General features: G+C 42.4%; 1 protein-coding gene across 2 annotated transcripts in view; it reads left to right on the forward strand.

Moving 5' to 3' along the window:
- Positions 1 to 22250, forward strand: part of LOC117353728 (tetratricopeptide repeat protein 30A) — a 183397-nt gene that overhangs the window by 50829 nt on the left and 110318 nt on the right. The window contains exons 7-10 of one of the 2 annotated variants that reach the window (XM_033929974.1): positions 1757 to 1885; positions 4975 to 5052; positions 5479 to 5528; positions 14022 to 14174. In XM_033929974.1, the coding sequence (XP_033785865.1) occupies positions 1757 to 1885; positions 4975 to 5052; positions 5479 to 5528; positions 14022 to 14174 (410 nt within the window). The remainder of the gene's footprint in view (positions 1 to 1756; positions 1886 to 4974; positions 5053 to 5478; positions 5529 to 14021; positions 14175 to 22250) is intronic. The other variant, XM_033929976.1, reaches the window with a different exon arrangement.

Here is a 22250-nt window from a genome sequence, read left to right on the forward strand (position 1 = left end):
TTCTCTATCACTTTCTAAAGCAAGAGTTATTAACAGGGTTTTCCTTTCCGTTATAACCTCTAAAGAGTTCTCCAGAAACGTCGTTAAATTCATGTTGTCATTATCTGTCCCTTGAATCTCATTAGGAGTGGAAACTTCTACAGGTTTCTTTAGTTGCAGATAATTAGCTCTAACAATTGGTGGCAAACTTTCTGTGGGAATTAGCAAAATTTCCTTAAAGTATTTTCTTGCCATCTCCATTGGTGAAATTAAGGGACATTTAGGAAAATTTAGGAGTCTCAGATTATTTTTCCTTAGTTGGTTCTCAAAACTTTCCATTTTCCTGGCAGTAAATGATCTTTCTTTTACCAATTCCAAATCCAAAGTTTTCATTTCGGATATTCTTGACTCCTGTTTTTCTAATTTCTCACTTAAATCTTTAAGGACCAAGCCCTGTTGCTCCACTTTAGAGTGAATGGTCCCATAATCAATTTTTAAAGTGGAAAAAGATAGTTTGAGGTTAGCGTCCATAACTGATATGGCCTGCCATAAAGCCTCCATATTTATTACCTTAGGCTTCTCCAACACCCCAAAGTTGATGTTACTTCCTCCCGAAGCTCCTCTCAACTCCTCTGCAGAGTGGGAAAGCTGCTGCTGTTCTCTAGCTTCTTCAGCTCCCGATAGAATTGGAGCTGGCTGTCCTCCTTCTCTGGGGATCGATGTACCTTCCGGGGTCATGATTTCCTCAGGAACTCCCGACTCTGCACTGCTTCCGGGTTGTGGTGGTGGCTGCCTCTGCTCCGGGCTCAACAACGCCCGAATGTGCTGGCTGAGTTCGCCCGACGTATTCGGGCTTACCCCTGAAGTAGCCCCCGAAGATTCACTCGAGCGGGCTAACGCTCCCTCGATTGTAGTTTGCACCAGACGCGGTGCCGCTATCGCAGCCGGAGGATTGCTGCGAAGGGCTCCTTTCCTCTTCCCCATATCGAGGTAAGAGGGTTGTTAGGTCACTTCAGCAAAACGCCTGCCGACTGCAAGAGAGGGAGCCTCCTACTCAGGCGTCCGCTCTCGTCGCCATCTTGTCTGGTCTCCCTCTCGTCGCCATCTTTCTATGTTGGATAAGATTCGTCTTATTTCTTATTTTTATTTTTTCTTAAGTCTCTCTCCAAAAGTTGTGGACTAAATAATTTGAATTATTATTGAGTAACCAAAACACTGTGTTAAGTGGAATTGGGGTTATAGTTTTGGTTTTTTTTTTCTCTTATAATATTTTGTGTAATCTGTGTACAAGTATGTTTATTGCTTGTTTGTATTAATCAAATTGAATAAATAAATAATAATAAAAAAAAAAAGAATAAATGGGATGCCCTAGTAGGATCCTTACGAGGGTCGAGTTAAGGAACTAGGTCATTAGTACTCAGACTTAATGGGGTGGGTCAGTAGAGTGGGCAGACTTGATGGGCTATAGCCCTTTTCTGCCGTCATCTTTCTATGTTTCTATGTTTCCCACCACCCAAAGATGTAAAAGAAATAGTTCATACTAGCCTGTATTACAGCTTCAATTGGTCATCTCCAAATTTACTTCTCTGATTGCATTTATGCTTGTATTTGGTCATTTTACTATTATGCAGTTTTGTCACACTATACCTGCTGTACACCATTGTGGGTGAATCTCTTCATAAAGGCAGTTAAAACTCAAGACTGTGCAGGGTTGTTTGTTTGTTTGTTTTTTTGCATAAAGAATCATTTCATGTTTTATGAATGTTTTTCTTTGCAGAGCTGAGTGTTGGCATGACCACAGAAGGCATTGATGTGCGAAGTGTTGGAAATACTTTAGTACTACATGAAACAGCACTTATTGAGGCCTTTAACCTGAAAGCAGCTATTGAATATCAGCTGAAAAATTGTGAGTTTGACACACTGTTTGAGTCGGCAGAGATGAGTCAAAGGGTTGTAAAAGATTTGAAATTATTCTTGTAGTTTAAAGATCATTCTGGTGAATGTCCCTTTTCAGATACAAAGCAATTTCAAGAGTCTTTAGTTATCCAGTTATAACTTAATGGAGCAATTTCTAAAATATTACAGGTACAGTCATGTGAAAAGAAAATATTAAGACACCCCCATGAAATATTCAATTCTTTCTAAAGAAATGTTCACATATTGATGTCAAATTTTTTATTTATTTATTTATCTCTGGAAAAGAAAGTGATGTAATTGCAAGTAAACAACAAATATTTTCCTTGATCATGCCCAGAACATTCACCAAGGTGATGGTCATGGTAGCTGCCCATCTGCGCTCCCTGGGTGTCCTTGTCCACTTGTATTTCGATGATGCTTCGTCAGTGCTCCGTCGACAGCCAAGGGGCATCCGGCAGTTCAGCAGGTTGTTCAGCTGCTACAGCAGCTAGGCTGGGTGATCAACTTCTGAAAGAGTCATATCGAGCCGATGCAGGACCTAGAGTATTTAGGTGTTCACTTCAGTATGGGAGTGAACAAGGTGTTCCTTCCTTTGGCATGCTAGGTGAAGCTTCAGGGTGTCAACAGGGAGTTGCTGACTGCTCCAGCTCCCACAGCATGGCAATATTTTCAGGTCCTGTGGTCTATGGTATCAACGATAGATGTGATTCCTGGTGCCAGGGGACACATGCACCTGTTGTAGAACATGGTCATTTCACACTGGAGTCCACAGAGGGACCTACTACACATGTGCTTCATCTGGGCAGCGGAGGCTCGGGTCAGCATGGCATGGTGATTGTGTCTCCAGATGCTGGCCCGGGGCCTTTCCCTGCAGATCTTTGACTGGGTGATCCTGACGACAGATGCTAACCTTTTTGGTTGGGGAGCGGTTTGTCACCACAGTCTGTTGCAGGGGCAGTAGTCTCAGACCAAGTGGAGATGGTTCATCAATCATCTGGAGCTGCAGGCGATTCACCTGGTTCTGCTTTGCTTCGTGCAATGTCTTCAGGGGTAAGCAGTGTGGGTCTTCTCTGACAATGCCAGGGCAGTGGCTTACATCAATTGACAGGGGGACACCAAAAGTGCCTCCTGAGCGTGGAGGCCCAACTGCTGTTTCACTGGGTGGTGTGCCATATTCTGGCAATCTCCGAGGCTCACGTAGCCAGCATGGACAATGTCCAGGTGGACTATCTCACAGACTCTGGATCCCTGTAGTACAGTACTTAGCATAGGGCCTATATGCTATATAGGATAGCTTTGCATAGTGTTATAAGCTGCATAGTTTCACAGACAGCCATAGTCAGTTGGCCATTGTGTTTGCTGACTCGACTATGGCTAGCTGATTATTAGTAGAAGCTTTTCAGTGCCTGTTAGAACTTGATGAGAACTGAGGACCAGATTCTCAAAACTTTAACACAGTCGCTAAACTGGTTTCCGAGGTTTGGCCTGCACGCATTTTAGCGGTGGAATATCAAAACGGCTTATCTCTGTCTTTAGCAAGTTTTCTAGCAGTCTCCGACACTGCCATGCAAATGGACAAACAACCCCCTCCTCAGCAGCGGTAGAGATGCCTACTCTCTCCTGCTGCCAAGCGACCCCCCCCCCCCCCAGCAGCAGGAGAGATGCCTACTCTCTCCTGCTGCCAAGTGATCCCTCCGAGCAACGGGAGAGATGCCCATTCTCTCCCACTGCCACACAACACCCCCCCTGCCTCCGAGCCCTTTTCCTCTTACCTTGAATTAGTTGGCTGACTGGAGGGATGCCTAATCCCTCCAGCCATCTGGCTCATCTCTTCAAAATGGGTCTTCCCCTCCCCTGAGGGGCTCCTTGGCTTCTCATCCGGATGTCGGCCATTTTCTGAGAGGCACCCTCCAGCTAAAGCTTCCTCTTCAGACACCTTTTCTGATGTGAAATCTTAATCTGGTTCTCTGGTCTCCTCTGGAGTGTGCTTCTCTTATGGATCTGAGCATCAAGACGGTTTTCCTGGTAGCCATTACTTTGGCCCGTAGTTTTCTGAGATTCAGGCTTTGTCTTGCCTGGATCCATTTCTGCAGATTATGGACTCTGGTGTTTCCTTCCACACGTTTTCATCCTTCTTGCCTAAGGTAGTTTCGGCATTTCACGTTAACCAAGAGGTTAGACTCCAAACTTTTGCCTAGAGGTCATAAACGAGTTCTGGGTTTTTGACCATCTGTTCATCCTGGTGGGTCCTGTCCACTGGGTCTGGCCGGCCTCCAAAGCTACCACCTCCAGATGGGTTTGCATGGCAATTTCGTATGCCTACATTTCAACGGAGAAGAAGCCTCATTTCTCGATGAGGGCTCATTCAACCAGAGGCGTTTCCTCTTCTTGGGCGGAGTCATTGGCGATCTCTTTGGAAGAGATTTGTAGGGCGTCTACCTAGTCCTTTTTGCATACCTTCACCAGGTTTAACCAGATTGATGTGGTGATCAAGCAGGATTCTGCTTTTAGTTCTTCCGATTTGGTGGCTGACTCATCAGCCCCACCCTAGTTTTTGGGACTTCTCTGTTATGTCCCACTTGTCCAGGAATAGAGTGGGATTGTACAAAAATGAAAGATTAGGTTCTTACCTCTGCTAATCTTTTTTTCTTGTAAATCCATACTCTTTTCCTGGAACCCACCTGGAACCTGCTTATTCACCAATCGTCTGCCTTGACAAGTCCTGGTAAGCTGAATTGCTGTCCTTTGAAGATTACAACCTGAATGTGTTTTGTACTTTCCTTGGGGTTTCTAGTCCTAGTGGCCCCTTTCGTAGGTTCTGGCTGTGTCTCCTATTGGCGCTGTTTTGTTTGGATTCTACTGTTGTTTTTGCCTGTTTGTGTTAGTTCATGATCGTTTAATGTTCATGTATTGAGCAGAATAGGCTAATGTGCCGGGGAGTTTTCCTGTTCTCGTCCTTTTGTTCTTTTTCTTCCAGATGTTGCTGTCTGCTTTTCTACTAAACTGATTCTCTGGGAGTAAGGGCTGAGATAAGAGGGGAGGTGCTGAAGACTCTTAAAATTTATGTCTCCCTATAAGCCTGTCTGGTGAGAATAGGTTCACAACCCGCTTGTCCAGGAATAGAGTGTGGATTTACAAGAAAGAAGATTAGCAGAGGTAAGAACCTAATCTTTTGTTCATCATGAAAATCAGTTAGAAACCTCTGTGAGTGTTTAATCCCTGTCTGCCTTTTTGTAAGTAGGTAGGTTGTTGCTTACCCTGACTTACGTTCTTCCTCTCCACCCCAGGGAATGCCTCCACTTAGTGTGTGTAAAATTATATACATTGTGGACTAAGCATGTAAAAGTCTATACATTGTGGACTAAGCATGTGCTTTTACTTACAGAAAGTAGGGTATGTTTCAAACAGCTAATTTACATGCATAATAATCATTTGATCAAATGAACAAATAATTATGCCATGCTCTTTGGGTTTAACTATTCAAGTCTTAATAATCTCACATACTATTTTTTAAATGATACTTGAAGATACAATATTAGGAATGTGAAAACTAAACTCATAATAATAATTTCCTGTTACTAGACGAATCTGCCCAGGAAGCTTTGACAGATATGCCGCCCAGATCTGAAGAGGTAAGAGCATGTCTGTTCAGATAATGCGCTCTCTGCATGGTGAAACATTATAGAGTGAGCACATATGGAGCAAGCAGCCAACATAACAACATACACAGGGAATACCCCTTAGGATTCTAGAAAATTCTTTACATTTGCAAAAAAATTTTGCCTGTAGAAAGTGGAACTTGTTTATCACCACACCCTCCCTGCCAGGAAGTCTGGACCTCCAGTAGGTTAATAGCAGCTAAATATCTGTAAAAAGATATTCAGATATTTGTGCAGTTTTGAAATACTTCAAAAATTTATTTGCAAGGGTCTAGACAAGATATTCAGAGCACAGAAGAAGCAGAACCATTTTGTATTGTCCATTATTGGAGCCCATTCTGCCCAGGCCTGATTAAGGCATAGACAAACTAGGCATATACCTAGGGCAAGTGCTTTTTTTTCTATGAAAAACAATGGCATACAGGACCAACTTATTGGATGGGGCGACTCTGATTCTGCCTCCACAATTGCCCCACCACTTGCAGCTATCCACAGCACAGAGCACATAAAAAAGCAGCATTGCAAAAGTTGCTCAAGACCTTGAACAAATCTACTATGTCAATACTTCTAAAACAAGAGCATTACTATGGAAAGACAGCAACATAACCATTACAGTGGTCCCTAAACCATCAATATAACTCTTGGGAAAAATGAAGAAACCAGATCACTACAGATCACTACATTTAAAAAAATTTGTGCTAACAGAATACCTGGCCCAGTGACTGTCTGACACACACATACAAACACACACAAAATATGTAGAAAAAAAATTAAAATGAAACCTTAAGAAGCCAGACTGGCATGTAGTTCAACAGTAGAAAAATGGAAAGATGCATTTCTTTAGCGTCCCTCCAGACGGGCACAGATGGATGGGTTTACGCTCCTCTGCCAGCAGGTGAATACTGAGAGCAACTGAGTTCTGTCAATACTATTAGTGGGCTGTGCAGTTCCCTTAGAGTCAGTCTGTTCTTAGTCTCCAGCAGGTGGAGGTGGTAAGTCTGTGTAGTCTCTTTTTCGGTTCAGATGTATTTTTAATTTTAATTTTGTTGGTGTTTGGAGGAAACAGGGGATTAGTTCCAAACTTCTCTCCTAGCCTACTCTTTCTCAGACTGAGTAAGGGTGCTTCAGGGGTACCTTTTTAGCTTCGGAGGTGTTACACTCGGGCAGCAAAATGCTGGTCTACATTGTAAGTAGACGCAGCCGCTATACTTATCGCGGCAAGGGATCTCTCTGCCGCTATAAGTATAGCGGCCGCAGCCAGAAGATGCCCCCCCCCCCGACACTACCAATCACTGGCAGGAGGGTGCCCAATCCCTCCTGCCGGAAGATGCCCCCCCTTCGCACCCCCCCCACGCTAACAGCCCCAAACCTCCCCCCCACCTAACTAACCTTTAATTGTTGGCCAGACGGGTCTTGCCCGTCCAGCCAGCAGGCCCGCCTCGTCGAAATGAGGCGGGCCCGCCCCTTCCCGGCCCATCCTGCAAAGCCTAAGGCCTGATTGGCCCAGGCTCTAGAAGCCTGGACCAATCAGGCCTTAGGCATAGCAGGTCCGCCCATCCCCACTAAGCCTAAGGGAATTCCATTCCAAATCATTGTAAAAGTTTATGAGAAAGATCGAGTAATATTACCAATAGATTTTATTCCTTTTAAAAATGGAAAGGACAGTTTAAATTTCTGAGAATTTCTTGAATCAGAAGATCTCTGATTATTCAAAGATAGAGGATTGAAAAACGTAAATAACCCATGTATGAATTTTTTTTTTTTTAATTCTTTATTCATTTTAAAACTTTCATCAAGTGTACAAATAATCATAATAAACACAATTAATCTGAGCACTTGAATAACTTATCATTATAATCCCCATGTATGATTTTAAAAACTATAGAAGCACATTTAAACTGTACTCTTAAAATTGACATGGAGCCAGTAAAGATTTCTCAAGAGGAGACACATGATCAAATTTCTCTTACCAAATATTAGCTTTACTGCCATATTTTGGATTAGTTGTAACTGTTTTAGATTCCCCCTTACAGTAATCTAATTGTGCTAGGATAATAGCTTGCACCAGTACCGCAAAATGTTGCTGGTGAAACAGATGTGGAACTTTCCTTAACATTCCTAATCTGAAAAAACATTTCTTTGAAAAGTGATTAACGTAACATTGAAATGATAAAGAGGAGCCCAGTATTATTCCCAGAACTCTACATGAAAATTCAATTTTCAAAAATTCTCCAGAATTCAAAGTTACAGAGAGAGGTAACTTTTCAATTTTTGAGCCAAACTATAATAATTTTGTCTTGACTGCATTAACCCCCACTTCTATTAAACTGCACTAGCAGTTTGTAGCTTAGAGAGCTGCGCTGAATGGCCTGGTCTGCTCCCGATGCTCATAGGAACTCTATGAGCATCGGGAACAACGTGGGCCATTCAGCTTAGCTCACCGCGCTAAAAACTGCTGTCGCAGTTTTGTAGAAGAGAGGGTAAGTTTCATTTGAACAGAAGTAGCTCACATTTGAAATCTGGAAATACAAGAATTTATATTTAGATCAAAGTAGGTCAGTTTTGGATCTACTTCTAATAGAATAAAAATATTGTCCACATATGTAAAAATTGTTTCAGAAGCGGCTAAATTGAGGTTCTTTAATGTCATTATATAAATGTTAAAAAGTAAAGGAGACAATGGGGAGCCCTGTGGAACTCCACAGACAGACTTCATGGGGTAGATGTTTCATCATCAATATATACCTCATAGGTGTTTTCCCATTTGGTTTGGTCATGGCTCCCCGTACCTTTTCAAAGATCATGGTTGTAGTAGTGTCAGCTCTACACAAGGAAGGAATTTTGGTTCATCCCTACCTGGGCGACTGGTTAATTTGAGCAAAGACCTTCCAGGAGAGTGTGCAGGCCACTGACAGAATTGTGCAGTTGTTGCAGTCCTTGGGTGGGTGGTAAATCTAGCCAAGAGTCGGGTTACTCTCTCCCAGCACTTGGAATATCTTGGGGTCCTGTTCAATATGAGGCTAGGGATCTGCAGTCCCAGATCCGCAGTCTGATGAGCTACAGATGTCCACAAGCACAGGAATTTCTTCAAGTATTGGGCTCCATGAAGATCTCTTTGGAGTGGTTCGGTGGGCACCCCTTCAGTATGCGCTTCTTCTCAGGTGGTCACCATAGTCCCACTCCTTAGACTAGCTGATCCCTCTTCCAGGGTTAGCTTATTTCAGTTTACAGTGGTAGTTGCAGAGCAGCAGTCTGGTCAAGGGAGTGAGTCTCAATCAGCCCAACTGGATGGTCCTTCTCATGGATGCTAGTCTCAGGGAGCTCAGTGTCTTGGGTGCTCGGCTCAGGGTTCTTGGACTCTGAAAGAAGCCCGTTGACCACTCAGTTTGCTGGAGACCAGAGCTATTCATCTGGCTTTATTGACCTTTCAATCTCTTTTAGTGGGCAAAGCAGTTTGAGTTCTTTTAGACAATGCTATGGCGGTAGCGTATGTCAGCCGTCAAGGAGGAAACAAGAGTCATCTTGTGGCTCAAGAAATGGTGCTGCTGATGGAATGGGTGTAAGCTTATCTCTTGGACATTTCAGTGGCCCACATAGCGGGAGTGGAGTATGTCCAAGCGAACTTTCTCAGTCATCATGTGTTGGACCCAGGTGAGTGGTACCTGGGGATGAATGCCTTCGACTTGATAGTCCAATTGTGATGTCGGCCACTGATGGATCTCATGGCCAAAAGCTCCAATGAACCAAATAGACAAGAAAAGGAAGAAGACTTGCCTCAATATATGTCAAACAGACAAGCGAGATGTCATAAAACAACCAAAGGGTACGTTTATTAACACAAACAGTCCTAGTACATTTACTTGAATCTTGGTGCGTATACTTGATGAAAGCACTAGGACTCAAGTAAACATAGTAGGACTGTTTGTGTTAATAAACGTACCCTTTGGTTGTTTTATGACATCTCACTTGCATGTTTTTGTTTGTTTCACAAGCTCCAATGTCAAGGCGGAGCATTTCTTCAGTTGTCTCAGGGATCATCAAACAGAGGGGCTAGATGCTCTGGTGCAGTGTTGGCTGCTGTTTACCCCATGGCTGCTAGCAGGTCGAGTCCTCCTTCATATTGTACATCACATGGGCTGTATGGTTCTGATAGCGCTAGATTGACCTTGCCCGTGGTATGGGGATCTGATTAATCTCATTGCGGAGCCCATTTCTTCTGCCCTGTTGGATGCTCTCCTGAAGCAGGGAGCAACTAAATAGGAAAGGTTTTTGGATAGAACTCTTTACGCTGTTAGGGTCGTAGAGGCTCTCTACTTCGTGAGCCTATGTGTGCATATGGCGTTTGAGCATTAGTGTTCCACTGACTCTATAGGTTCTCTTTGCACTTCCTTGCCCTGCATCTGGAGTTTTTGCAAGATGGTTTGGAGAAGGGCCTTGCCTGGTCTTCCTTGGGGGTGCATGTTGCAGCCTTGGCAATCTTTTGGGAGCCAGTTCAAAATCAGCGGTTGGCATCCCACCCGAATGTAATTCGTTTCTTGTAGACGATGAGATTGATTTGTCTTCCGGTGCATTCATCAGTTCTGACTTGGAATCTTAATCTAGTATTGTCGGTATTAATTTGACTGCTGTTTGCACCTTTGGGTTCTTGTATGCTGAAGGACCTTACTCTGAAGTTTGCATTTTTGGTGGCCATCACGTTGGCACAACAAGTGTTGGAGCTGCAGGCTTTCTTGGAATTTTCTAGGGAATATGTTATGCTTCAACCTGTCCCTTTCTTCCTAAGAGTCTTTCTCCGTTTCATGTCAATCAAACGGTCTCTTTTGATTTGAGTTGAGAGGGGTCCTTGGAGCAGAAGCAGTTGCACAAGTTGGATGTTCGCAGGGTCCTCCACACTTATGTAAACAGGACTCAAGAGTTCCAGCATACAGATCGTCTTTTTGTGTTGCTGGGAGGCAGGCGAAAAGGTGAAGGAGCGTCAATTGCGCGCTGGATCAAAGAAGCGATTGCCTCAGCTTATCTTCTTCAAAAGAAATCAGTTTCTAATTTTCTCAAGGCTCATTCCATCAGAGGACATGCTGCCTCCTGGGTGAAATGTTCTCTTGTGCACCTGGTGGATATCTGTAAAGCAGCAGTTTGGTCTCTTCTGCATTCTTTTGTGCATCATTACTAGTGCTGCCTGATTTGCGATTCGAATCGATTCACCGATTCATTTCGGGTGAATCGGTTCGAATTGATTCATTTGCACAAAAAATCGAACTCATCAATTCAAGGTCAGACCCGTTCGTGTTTGAGCTTTCCCTCTCCCGACTGCTGCAGCCGCTGGAGTCCTTCATCTAATGTAAGTTCTGGTTTTGCGAAACCGGAAGTTACATCAGAAGAAAGGACATTGGCATGCGCCTGTACGAGTGTGTGATCCGCACCGCCAGCAACAACTTGCAAGCACGTTGATTTTTTTTATAGTTGTTGGCTCTTGGCTGGCTCGTTCCTTTCTCAATTCTTTATTATTTTCAAACTTACAGTAAGTGTTACAATAAATACAACATTTTATACTTCAATATCACACTTAATATATCATTAATATCCATTTTGGAATTAGTCCCCCCTCCCTCCTAATCAATCATAATGGCCAACATATAAAATTTATATAATAAACCTCAGTACATTATATTTAAATTCATTATCCTAACAGATTTCCACCCTCCCCCCTCCTGGATGTGCTTATTTATAGGAGAAAATAGTATTTAGACGCTACAATACTTTGCTAATGGCTCCCAAGTCTCTTGAAATTTCTTAAAATTCCCTTTCTGGATGGCAAGTTCATGAAAGCAATTCTCCTCTCCTCGCGAGTCCCCGCATCTAACTTTCAGTGTAAGTAAAGGATCTCTCTGCTGCAGTGCTCTCTTCTTTTCCTGAGGCCATGGAATTTTTTTTTGTGGGGGAAAGCTAAGGCCCTTTCTTTAGGAAAGCTGAGAGTCAGGGAGGGGGGCTGGGGAGGGGGGAAAAGGGGGCCTATTTCTTTGGGGATGCTCTGGGCCTGGGGAAGCTGAGAATCAGGGGGCTGGGGAGGGGGAATATGGGGACTCTTTCTTTGGGGATGTTTTGGGGAAACTGAGAATCCTCTCTGTAGGCTGAGAAGGGGATGCTTTCTTTGGAGATGCTCTGGTGAAGCTGAGAATCAGGGAGGGGGGATATGGTAGTATTGCCCAATTTCCTTAATATTGCCTTGTTTAAATAAAATGTTTAAACTTAAAAAGCTGTGTCATTGAAAGTGAATCAAATCGAAAAATAAATTCAGCAGGGTAAATCGAATCAAAATATTTTTCACTGAATCGGGCAGCACTAGTCATTACCAGGTGGACATTCAGGTGTGTCAGGATGCTGTGTTTGGTGCACGGGTTCTAGTGCTGGGATTTCAAGGATCCCACCCATGATGGGTTCTGCTTTGGGACATCCCTTCCATCTGTGCTGGTCTGGAGGGACGCTAAAGAAAGAGAAATTAGGTCTTTTTTTCTCATTTTCTTTCTTTTAGTCCCTCCAGACCAGCACAAAACCCACCCATATTTGTAATCTGTGTATTTAGTGGTTTGGTGGGGGAGTACTGGTATTCTATGCAGTGCAGCGGCATCTGGTTCAGCTGAGTTAGCTGGGGAACTGTGGGTTAGGATTTGGTAGGCTACTCTTCTTTTTCCTTCATCAATGTGTTTTTAAAAAAATAGAAAAACAAAGAAGGACAACAGGAGTGTTCTGTTGCTCTCTAGTTTTCTGTGCCTTGGTGAACAAAGAAGGACAACAGGAGTGTTCTGTTGCTCTCTAGTTTTCTGTGCCTTGGTGTACTGCTTGGCTGTTTGTAAACTAATTCTAGGGCAGTGGTCTCAAACTCGTGGCCCGCCAGGTACTATTTTGAGGCCCTCGGTATGTTTATCATAATCACAAAAGTAATATAAAACAGTTTCTTGATCATATGTCTCTTTAGCTATAAATTAAAATATTATTATCAAGACTTAGCCAAAAGGAAAGATTTATAAACTATAAAGAGTTTTATCTCGTGCAAAATTGTCATTTCTTTAATAAGACATTAACTATTTTTTCTGAGACCCTCCAAGTACCTACAAATCCAAAATGTGGCCCTGCAAAGGGTTTGAGTTTGAGACCACTGTTCTAGGGGGACTGCACAGCCCACTTATACTATTGCCAGAAGTCAGTTGTTCTCAGTCTCCACCTGCTGGCAGAGGAGCATAAACCCATCTGTCTGTGCCAGTATAGACAGATTTAAAAAAAGAAAATTAGCAGGTTAGACCTAATTTCTCCTTCCTTCCCATACTGTGCACAAGAGATCAGATGTCAGGGATAGTGTTAAGAGAGTGCAACCAGGGTAATTACCCTTGGCCCCTGGCCAAAGAGGGCCCCAAGCCTGCCTGAAGTTAAAGAAGGCGCACAGCATAGTAGTGGGCTTTGGTCACTCATTGGTAAGTCCCCCACACTGGTTTGTTTTCCTCTTGTTTTAACTGTCATGACAAGGTCTTGTGTACATTTGACATTTCTTCTTTCTCTGTGTCTACCATTTATCTTCCTTTAGTATCCTTGTTTCTCTCTGTCCCTATCTCTGTCTAGAGACTGACTGAGTTTTGGTTTCAGTTACAGTGCTGAAACTGGCCCCAAATCTTTTTTCTGCCCAGTTTCAGTTTTGGCCGAAAGGCTAAGGCCAGCATGTGTTTTCAGTGGAAGCTGAAAATTTGTGCTTTGTCCTGTTTGTTCCCTTCCCCCTTCCCCTCTGTAGATGCCTCCCTTGGGCCTATTTTACAAACTCTGATGTTCTAGGCAGGAGTGATCCCTAGTCTCCTGTCTGTGCTTGCTCTTCTCTGAAAATGACTGCCATGACCTCTAGTGGCAATTTCACAGGACTGCTGCAAAAGATCTGGCAGCCATTTTGAGAATAGAGCTAATGTGGACAACAGTGATTGGGGATCACTTCTGCCCTGACTACACCATTAGATCACCAGGGATTGTACGGTAGTCTTGATTGTGGTGGTGGGGTGTGTGTGGCTACCCTTTGCATTCTTCTTTTTATGCAATGTGATTGAAAGTAATGAAGTTATGATTTTGCATAGCAGTTTATATGGTAAATAAAATGCTCCAAATAAATGCTTTTGATACAAAATTTTAGCAGGAACTTAAGTCTGTAAATGTAGGATGATATGCTCCTTAGGAATTAGATATGACATCTGTTGTCACTCCAATGTGAAGCTGTCAGCCATTGTAAAATCACTGTGGCTTTTAGTTTTAGTTTTCATTAGTTGAGGTCCATGAGTGCAGAGGCTGTTCTTGGAGGTGAAATACAATCTTTCATTATATAAAATATTCTGGATTGGATACTATTTGGGTGATTCTAAAGAATTTTCAGGCTTTGCTGAGTATAATGAATGCAAGAGCACTTTTTTCACAACCTGAATTGATCTCATTTTACAGGAACTTGATCCAGTTACTCTTCATAATCAAGCCTTGATGAATATGGATTCCAAACCCACTGAAGGGTTTGAGAAGCTACAGTTTTTATTACAACAGAACCCCTTTCCTCCAGAAACCTTTGGCAATTTGCTGCTCCTCTACTGTAAATATGAGGTATGGTTTCTGCCATTTTTATACCAGAAGGTGATGACCCATGAGAGTAGAATATGGAAGACTGTGCTATTTTCTTTTCTGGATAGCAATATATTGAGACAAATTATAGATCAACTATTATAGATCAAAATGCATCTGAAAGTGACCCCACATTTAGATTTTTACCATCATTATAGAAAGGCAAGGGTGCTAGTGTAAGGTCCATTGAAAGTCAAATATCATCACCAGTAGGAATACACTGTATGTGCAAAGTGTTGGCTGCATGCAGGGAGAAGATCAATTTTATAAACATAAATGTGTGGGGAAAACATTGGGTCTTATACATGTGTGTGCCTCCACTTAGGTATTATTATTGTACAAAGACAAAATCACAAAATAAAACACCGTCAGGTTTATTAATGGCATAAAATAAACTACATAAAGCAATGAAAACCAATAAAAACAAATACATCTGGCAATAAAGGCAAATAGTCCCAGGTTTATACCAGTCTGTAAAGAGAAGTAATCGTATGTGTGCAGATGATTTCACCTTGGCATATGCAGTTGAAGCAGACAATAAATTCCCCAAACACAGTATGGGCCCTGATGGGCCACCACGTGAGCGGTCGGTATTGGATTTCAAGAAGGGATTGGACAATTTTCTGAAGGAAAAGGGGATAGAAGGATATAGATAGAGGGCTAGTATACAGGTCCTGGACCTGATGGGCCGCCGCGTGAGCGGACTGCTGGGCATTATGGACCTCAGGTCTGACCCAGCAGAGGCACGGCTTATGTTCTTATGTTCTTAAATCAGTTGGCAAATGGTGTAGCAAATTGGAAACTAAGTGGATGAATTGAACCCTACACGGGCTGTGTTTTAGCATGTAAAAATTCCTTCATCAGGGATCCTGTGGAAGTACTGTATAAATAATGGAGAAATTAAAATCATAAACAAGAATGCTAAAAGTGGAAAGTGAATGTTTGATTGTGAAAAATGAATATAATAACATATATTGGTTGTGAGGGAATCCACGTGTCAACCTTTGTGATTGCAGGCATAAGCAGCAGAACACTTTTTTGTTTTGGAGGGTTCTGAAAGCTGTGCCCCAGACCCTGCCCAATCTCCGCCCCAGACCCCACCCCCATAATAGTTCTAATTGTAATACCATTTTTCCATTCATTTTTCATATATACATACAATATAATCTTATTAACAATACGTAATGGTTAACCACAAAATCAAACTACACAAAGCACACTGTATGCTTCTCAACATTCATTCCTACCAAAACACATGGCCTTGGTCACACATGCAGAACACAGATAACCCCTATGAAAATACAGGACCACAAATGAAAAGTACTAATATATAAAAATGAAACCATAAGATGCAAGACTCTGCATACAATGCAACACCACAGAAACAGTGACACTTGTCCCCTAATACTGTGCAAAATATGAAGACAGTAGATATAAATTTGAAAAAACTGATACATAACAATCACCACTTTACAAATTAACAAATAGAATATAAACAAATAATGAGAAATAAGAAAATACCATTTTATTAGACTAATCCATTTTTCAATTAGCTTTCAGAGACCAAATCTTTCTTCAGGACAGTACAGTATACTGCTGTTATGGTATCCTGTTCTGACCTGAGGAAAGGGGTTTAGTCCCCCCAAAATTGCCTTATTTCCATTTCCATTTCCTATTTATAAACTTTTATCAATACAGTTACAATACTACTTGATTCTAAATAAAGCAACAAAAAAAATTTCTTTCTACCTTTTGCCATTTCTGCTTTAATCATCTCTTCTTTCTATACAGCGTTTTCCTTTCTCCCTTCCATGCAACATCTGCCCTCTCTTTGCCCCTTTCACCCAGCCTCTACCCTCTCTCTCTCCCCCTTCCATCCACTGTCCACCCTCTCTGCCCTTTCCATCTAGTGTCTGCCCTCTCTCTCTTCCATATGGCATCTTCTTTCTTTCTATGTCTCTTCAATAAACGGTATATCCTTCTCTCCTTTGTACATGATTCATTTCAGCTTTACCCCCTCTCCATTTTTCTGTCTCCACCTCCTCCCCTATGCTCTGGAATCTCTTTTCTCCTTTCCTTCCTTCCTTCTGATTCCACCCCATGGTCTGGAATCTCTGTTTCCTTCCCTTCCCTCCCCCCATGCCCTGGTATCTCTCTCCTCTCCGCTTCTATCTCTCCCTCCATGCTCTGCCACCTCCTCTCCTTCCTTTCCCTCTGGTCTGGCATTTGTCTCCTTAGTTTCCCTTCCCTCCCCCCATACCCTGGCATCTCTCTCCTCTCCTTCAATCTCCCCCTCCATTATCTGGCATGTCTTCTCCTTCCTTTCTCTCCTTCCCTCCTTCCTCCCATGCTCTTCATTTCCTTCTTTCCTTTCCCTCCCTCCCAACGGGCTTGGCATCTCTCATTCCACTTCTCTCCCTTCCCTGGTCTTCCTTCTCCCTCTTTCCCTCTCTCTTCCCAATTGGATGCAGCAGCATTTCTCTTCCCCCTTCCCTGTCTCAGCTGTCGGCAGCGCAGCATTCACAACTCACTGCCCCTGCTTGCTTCGGGCCTTCCTCGCTGCTGGGTCCAACCTACTTTCTGTTTCCGTGAAGGCAGGACCCGGCAGCGAGGAAGGCCCGAAACAAGCAGGAGCAATGAGTTATAAGCTTCCCTCCCTCCCTTCAATTCCCTTGCTGCCCTGCAAGCGACTTCACCCATGCTCTGAAGCTCTAACACTGTGCTTACCGGCTTCCCTTCTCCTCCCTCTCCCCTCATGACGTAATTTCCGGTTTCGGAGGAGAAGAGTCGGGAAGCTGGCAAGCATAGTGTTAGAGCCCTGGAGCATGGGTGAAGTTGCTTGCAGACTATGGCGGGAGATAGGGCAGCGAGAGAGTCGAAGGGAAGGATGGAAGCTTAGAACTCGCTGCTCCTGTAGGCTACAGTGGGAGATAGTGTTTGCTCCCCCCTAACGCCGGCCCTGGAGCTACGGGCAATTTTTGGAGCGGTCATGGTCTCTGTGGCCCCCCCCACCCCCCGTTCCGACGCCTATGACTGCAGGTATATGAAACCATGAGGAATGCCCATAGAAAGTGAAAAAATGTGGTGATGGACATAGCAAAAAATGCATATAAATGTCTATAACCGTAAAATGAGGCAGAAAGAAGTAGGAGAAATAAAGTGAAAAGTAAGTGTGTATAAAAATGAAGAAGGGAAGAAACAAATAGAAGGATGGCTACATACCATATTGAAAACTCCGAGCTGATCTAAAGAAAAACCAAATTCATAAAACTGTAATAAAAGACATAGAATAAAATTGAAAACCAAAACGTAAAATATGTCAACTCAATAATATAAATATGGACTGGAAGCATATATATTGTAAAGGCATTGAAATTCATGTGTGAGAACATGACCTGGCAAAGCCTGTGTAATGTGAAAACCAGATAGTGCACTGGACCATAAGTGTTGTGTCAAAAAACTAGTATAATTGTAATGCTAAAAAGAAACATAATCAATATATGAAACCCAGAAGCTATAGAGGACAAGATGTATAAGCAGATAACTGTGGTCTAAAACATAGAAAAATAAGTGTCCTAAAGGTGAACCAAAGCATAAAAAATAATTAATAGAAAATGATGATAATGCTGATCTCCTGACATTGGGCCCAAAAATAGAACATTCCTGTTAGGTTTTCTTTGGTTTATTCATATTTATTTCTTTCAGGAGCACCAAAAAGGTGATAGCAATAACAATGAGCTGTATGAAAAGTAAATGAAGCCAAACCATGCATGTCAAATCTTGCTAAGTCCAATACTGATATAAAAAATAAAAGCACAAAAGTGTGCCAATAAAAAGCTAGGATTAGAAAAAAAGATAATCAATGATTAAACGTAGGACAGTTGTGACAAATCAATAATCTATGATTAAACATAAGACAATTTATGATGAGTTCCAGACATGGATTATAACAATCAAATGAAACCAAAACCATGCCATGATACCAAATTAAACAAATGGAGAGGAGTCAAATCTGGGAAGCTTTTGAAACTCTGAGAAAAACATAATATCCACCAAAAATAAAAGACCGAAGAACCATAAAAACATTGTGAAACAATGTGAATAAAAAACAAGGTCTTACCGTAGGTTGTAGAGAAAGTCTCCAAATGCCAACGCTCAGCACAAAAGCTAAGCAGTATGGCGCGCACTGTGAGTTGAAGTGATTAGGAAGATCGCCAGCCACAGTAAGTGAACCATGTGATGATGTGAGAAGGACATGACTGTGATGACATTGCTAGCGAACAATAAAAGCGGGAAGATGAAGTAGAGGACTTAAAGGGAAAAAAAATGATTTAAGAAACAGTGGGGTTCTTTTATTAAGGTGTGCTAACCGATTTAGCGCATGCTAAAGATTAGTGTGCACTAAATGCGAAGACATCCATTATATTCTATGGGCATCTTAGCATTTAGCGCGCGCTAAATCAGGTAATGCATCTTTATAAAAGGACCCCAGTGCTTGTAAAATTGAATGTAAAAAATGATGAAAACCAAAACGTGATAAAATAGACCAGTACCCAAGTGTTAAACCAGATGTGTGATTGAAATAAATATAGTGCATTTAGCAAGTGAAACAAAATAAAGGTGATTTTGCCAAGAGACTAAAAAAGGGGGGCATGTATATGGACTACCTTGTGTTGACATGTTGAAAAGGAAGTAGATATAGTGATAATAATGATAATTAACTATGGTGTGCATGAAAATGAAAATATTAATGGGGGGCGTGGCTTGGCGCGCGCACAAGATGGAGGGCTGATCGAGACACTCCTCTAACCTGGGCAATGGTTTGAAAATTTGAAAGTGTCTTAAGGCTTTCTTTCTTCCCCGAAATAGTAATACTTGATTTAGGAACATGGCGTGTATGCGTCAAGCGAAAATTGACGCGGCTTTCGCGGTTGCAGGGACAGCGAAACGCGTCAAGCATGATCAGGTGATGCCGTCTAAAGTGCCGCTTCCTGAGGAAGTAACGGAAGCTTTAGATAAAAATGAGGTAATGGCAGAATTGCGGAACATACAAAAAATGCTTCAGGACAACGCAACTAAAATTTGTGAAGTAAAAGAAGAAATCTTGAATATAAATAGACAGTTGGAAGTAGCTAACCAAAGAATGTCTCTGTTGGAGAATAAATTGGATCAAATGGAATTGAACACAACCCAATGTAAAGCTGATAGCCAAACTATTAAAGAAATGCAAAGACAGCTAGAAGACTGCGAAAACAAAGGAAAAAGGAAGAATGTGAAAATTATTGACTTAGCTGAAGGTTTAGAAGGGGGGAGTGTTATTCAATATTTGGAAAACCTGTTATCTAAATTATTACAATTAAATTTGAAACAGCCCTTAGAAATAGAACGAGCACACAGGATTCCATATAAACGGTCAGCTCGTCAAGTAAGACTAAGGCCTTTAATTTTCAAACTCTTACGTTTTCAGCAGGCAATTGAGATATTAAACTTGGCCAAAGCGGACAAAAACTTGAATTATAAGGGCTCCAAGTTATTATTTGTGCCTGATTTCGCAAAAAATATGGCGAACACAAGAAAGCAGTTCCTCATGTTAAGACCTCAATTGAGAGAAAAAGGGCTTACTTATGGATTATACTATCCTGCAAAAATGAGAGTGACCAGTGGAAATAAGTCCTTATTTTTTTGAAGATTCTGAAAAATTAAAAGATTTCTTGTCAAATAATGAACCAATGTCTATGTAAAGGAATTTGATTTAATAATCTGGACAGAGTGATGTCTTTTGGTTTCTGGACATGTGATTAGAACTGGAAGAGAGACTTGAAGAGATTATAAAGGAAAAAAGGAAAAGAATATGATTTTTGGATGTAACACAAAATAAAAATACTGTTTCTCAGAGTGATGTCATAAGATACAAGGGTTTGATATTGAGGATGGAATGGAGCTAACAGAGAATTCAAACCCTACTATTTCAAGAGGAGTTCAAAGAAGAAGAAGCATTCTAAGAGGAATGTTAGATCTTGACATAACCTTTTATTTTCTGTTAGTAGAAATATTCTGGCATTGCAAGATAAAGTGTAAGATAAGCTTCTGCAATATGCTTGAGGACTCTGAGATGAAAGCCAGACTAGTAGAAATAGAGATGTAACAAGGTGATCTAAACCACAGTTCTTCAACCGCCGGTCCGTGGACTGGTGCCGATCCGCAAAAAAATCTTGCTGGTCCGTGAAGGATTCGGGTCCCCGCCGCAGCAAAAGGTGCCGGCATCAGCTGACAAGCAAATTCCTGTTGCCGTCACTATGCCGGCACTCCTGCCTTCCACCACCGACTCCTGTCGCGTATGTTTCCTGCTCCAGCTTTGTCTCCGCACCTCCAGACAAGCAGTGGCAGCTCTGTGTGCTTTTAACTTCGGCAAACAGCTGCCCCTAAGCAGTATTTTAGCGCGGTATCATGAGGCAGACTCGAGGCCTTTGGTAGGCCGGCCCACATTGTATCATCGAAGCGGGCCAGCCTACCAAAGGCCCCGAGGCTGCCTCATGAAACCGCAGCTAAAATATTGCTTAGGGGCAGCTGTGTGCCAAAGTTAAAAGCACACAGAGCTGCCGCTAGCCTACATAGAGGAAACATTTGCTGGAGAGGGAAGGGAGAAGGGGTACTCCTGGACAAGGGAGGGGAAGGGGGTACTGCTGACAGGGGAGAAGGAAAAGGGAAGGGGCGAGAGTTACTGTTGGATAAGGGGAGGAGGAAAGGGAGAAGGGGTACTCCTGGACAAGGGAGGGGAAGGGGATACTGCTGACAGGGGAGAAGGGGAAGGGAAGACAGTTACTGTTGGATAAGGGGAGGAAGAAAGGGAGAAGGTACTGCTGGCAGGGAGATTAGAGGAGGGGAATTTGTCAGGCTGGAATGGAGAGATCAGATGAGGGAAAGGGGAGAGACAGAGGAATGACAAAGTAGAGAGAGATTGATGCTGGGAAGAGGGGTCAGATGAGAAATAAGGAAAGAGGGACAAAGATGCTAGATCTGATGTAGGAGAGAGGGGCAGAAAGAACGCAGATACCTTATGGGAGGGGGAGAGGGCAAACAGTGGATGGAAGGGGCAGATGCTGGATTAAAGAGACAGAGGGCAGACGCTGGATGGAAGAGAGTGAAAAGACGATGAAAGCAGAAACCAGAGACGACAAAAGGTAGAAAAAATAATTTTATTTCTATCTTGTGATTAGAATATATCAGATTTAAAATATGTATCCTGCTAGAGCTGGTGTTAGACATAACTGGGGAGTGTAAAGCCCAGGCAGTGCGTCTTTAGCTTCCAGCTGGCTTAGGGCTCTCTCTGACCAAGAGGCAGTTGCCCTAGTTGCACTCCCACTAACACCATTCCTCCATGTGTGACTGCGGTATTCTGTTAGCATGATATTTGTATAGCATTTTGTAATAATTTGTCTTATTCAATTTCTTGATAGTAGAGGTATATGTGAAGAGGAGGGGAGACGGAGGTTTTGTTGATCCTTGCCCTGTATTATTTATATTTATAAAATGACAATTGTACAGAATATTGTTTCTTTTTATACTTTAATAAAATATGTTTAATATAAAATCATAACTATTTGAGGCTTGTGCGGATGGGATCAGATGGTTAACGGGACCGAGCTCGCGGGGACAGGGCGGCAATGGAGTTTTTAAAAATTTCAGTCTTATTAGTTTGCCGGTCCACGAAATAATTATTTTATTTCCACCGGTCCATAGGTGTAAAAAGGTTGAAGAACATTGATCTAAACTATCCATAAGACCAGGATTGAGGATATCTTAGTCAATCTCAAAGGTTGTAAAAGATTCCACATGAAACACATTATCACCTTTTACAAGAATCTATTTTATAGATGATTCTTGACACCTGTAATCTCAATGGCACGATTATATTCTGACAGGACTAAGAGAGCTGGCCAGACCACGGGAAGGGTAGGGGGGGGCAGCAAGGGACTAAGGGAGCAGGCCAGACTGCAGGAAGGGAAGAGGGGGTAGGGGAAAATGATGCTGCTGTACAGAGAAGTGGAGGGGGAGGGA

This window comes from Geotrypetes seraphini, chromosome 2 (genome assembly GCF_902459505.1).
Source record: "Geotrypetes seraphini chromosome 2, aGeoSer1.1, whole genome shotgun sequence".
NCBI lineage: Eukaryota > Metazoa > Chordata > Amphibia > Gymnophiona > Dermophiidae > Geotrypetes > Geotrypetes seraphini.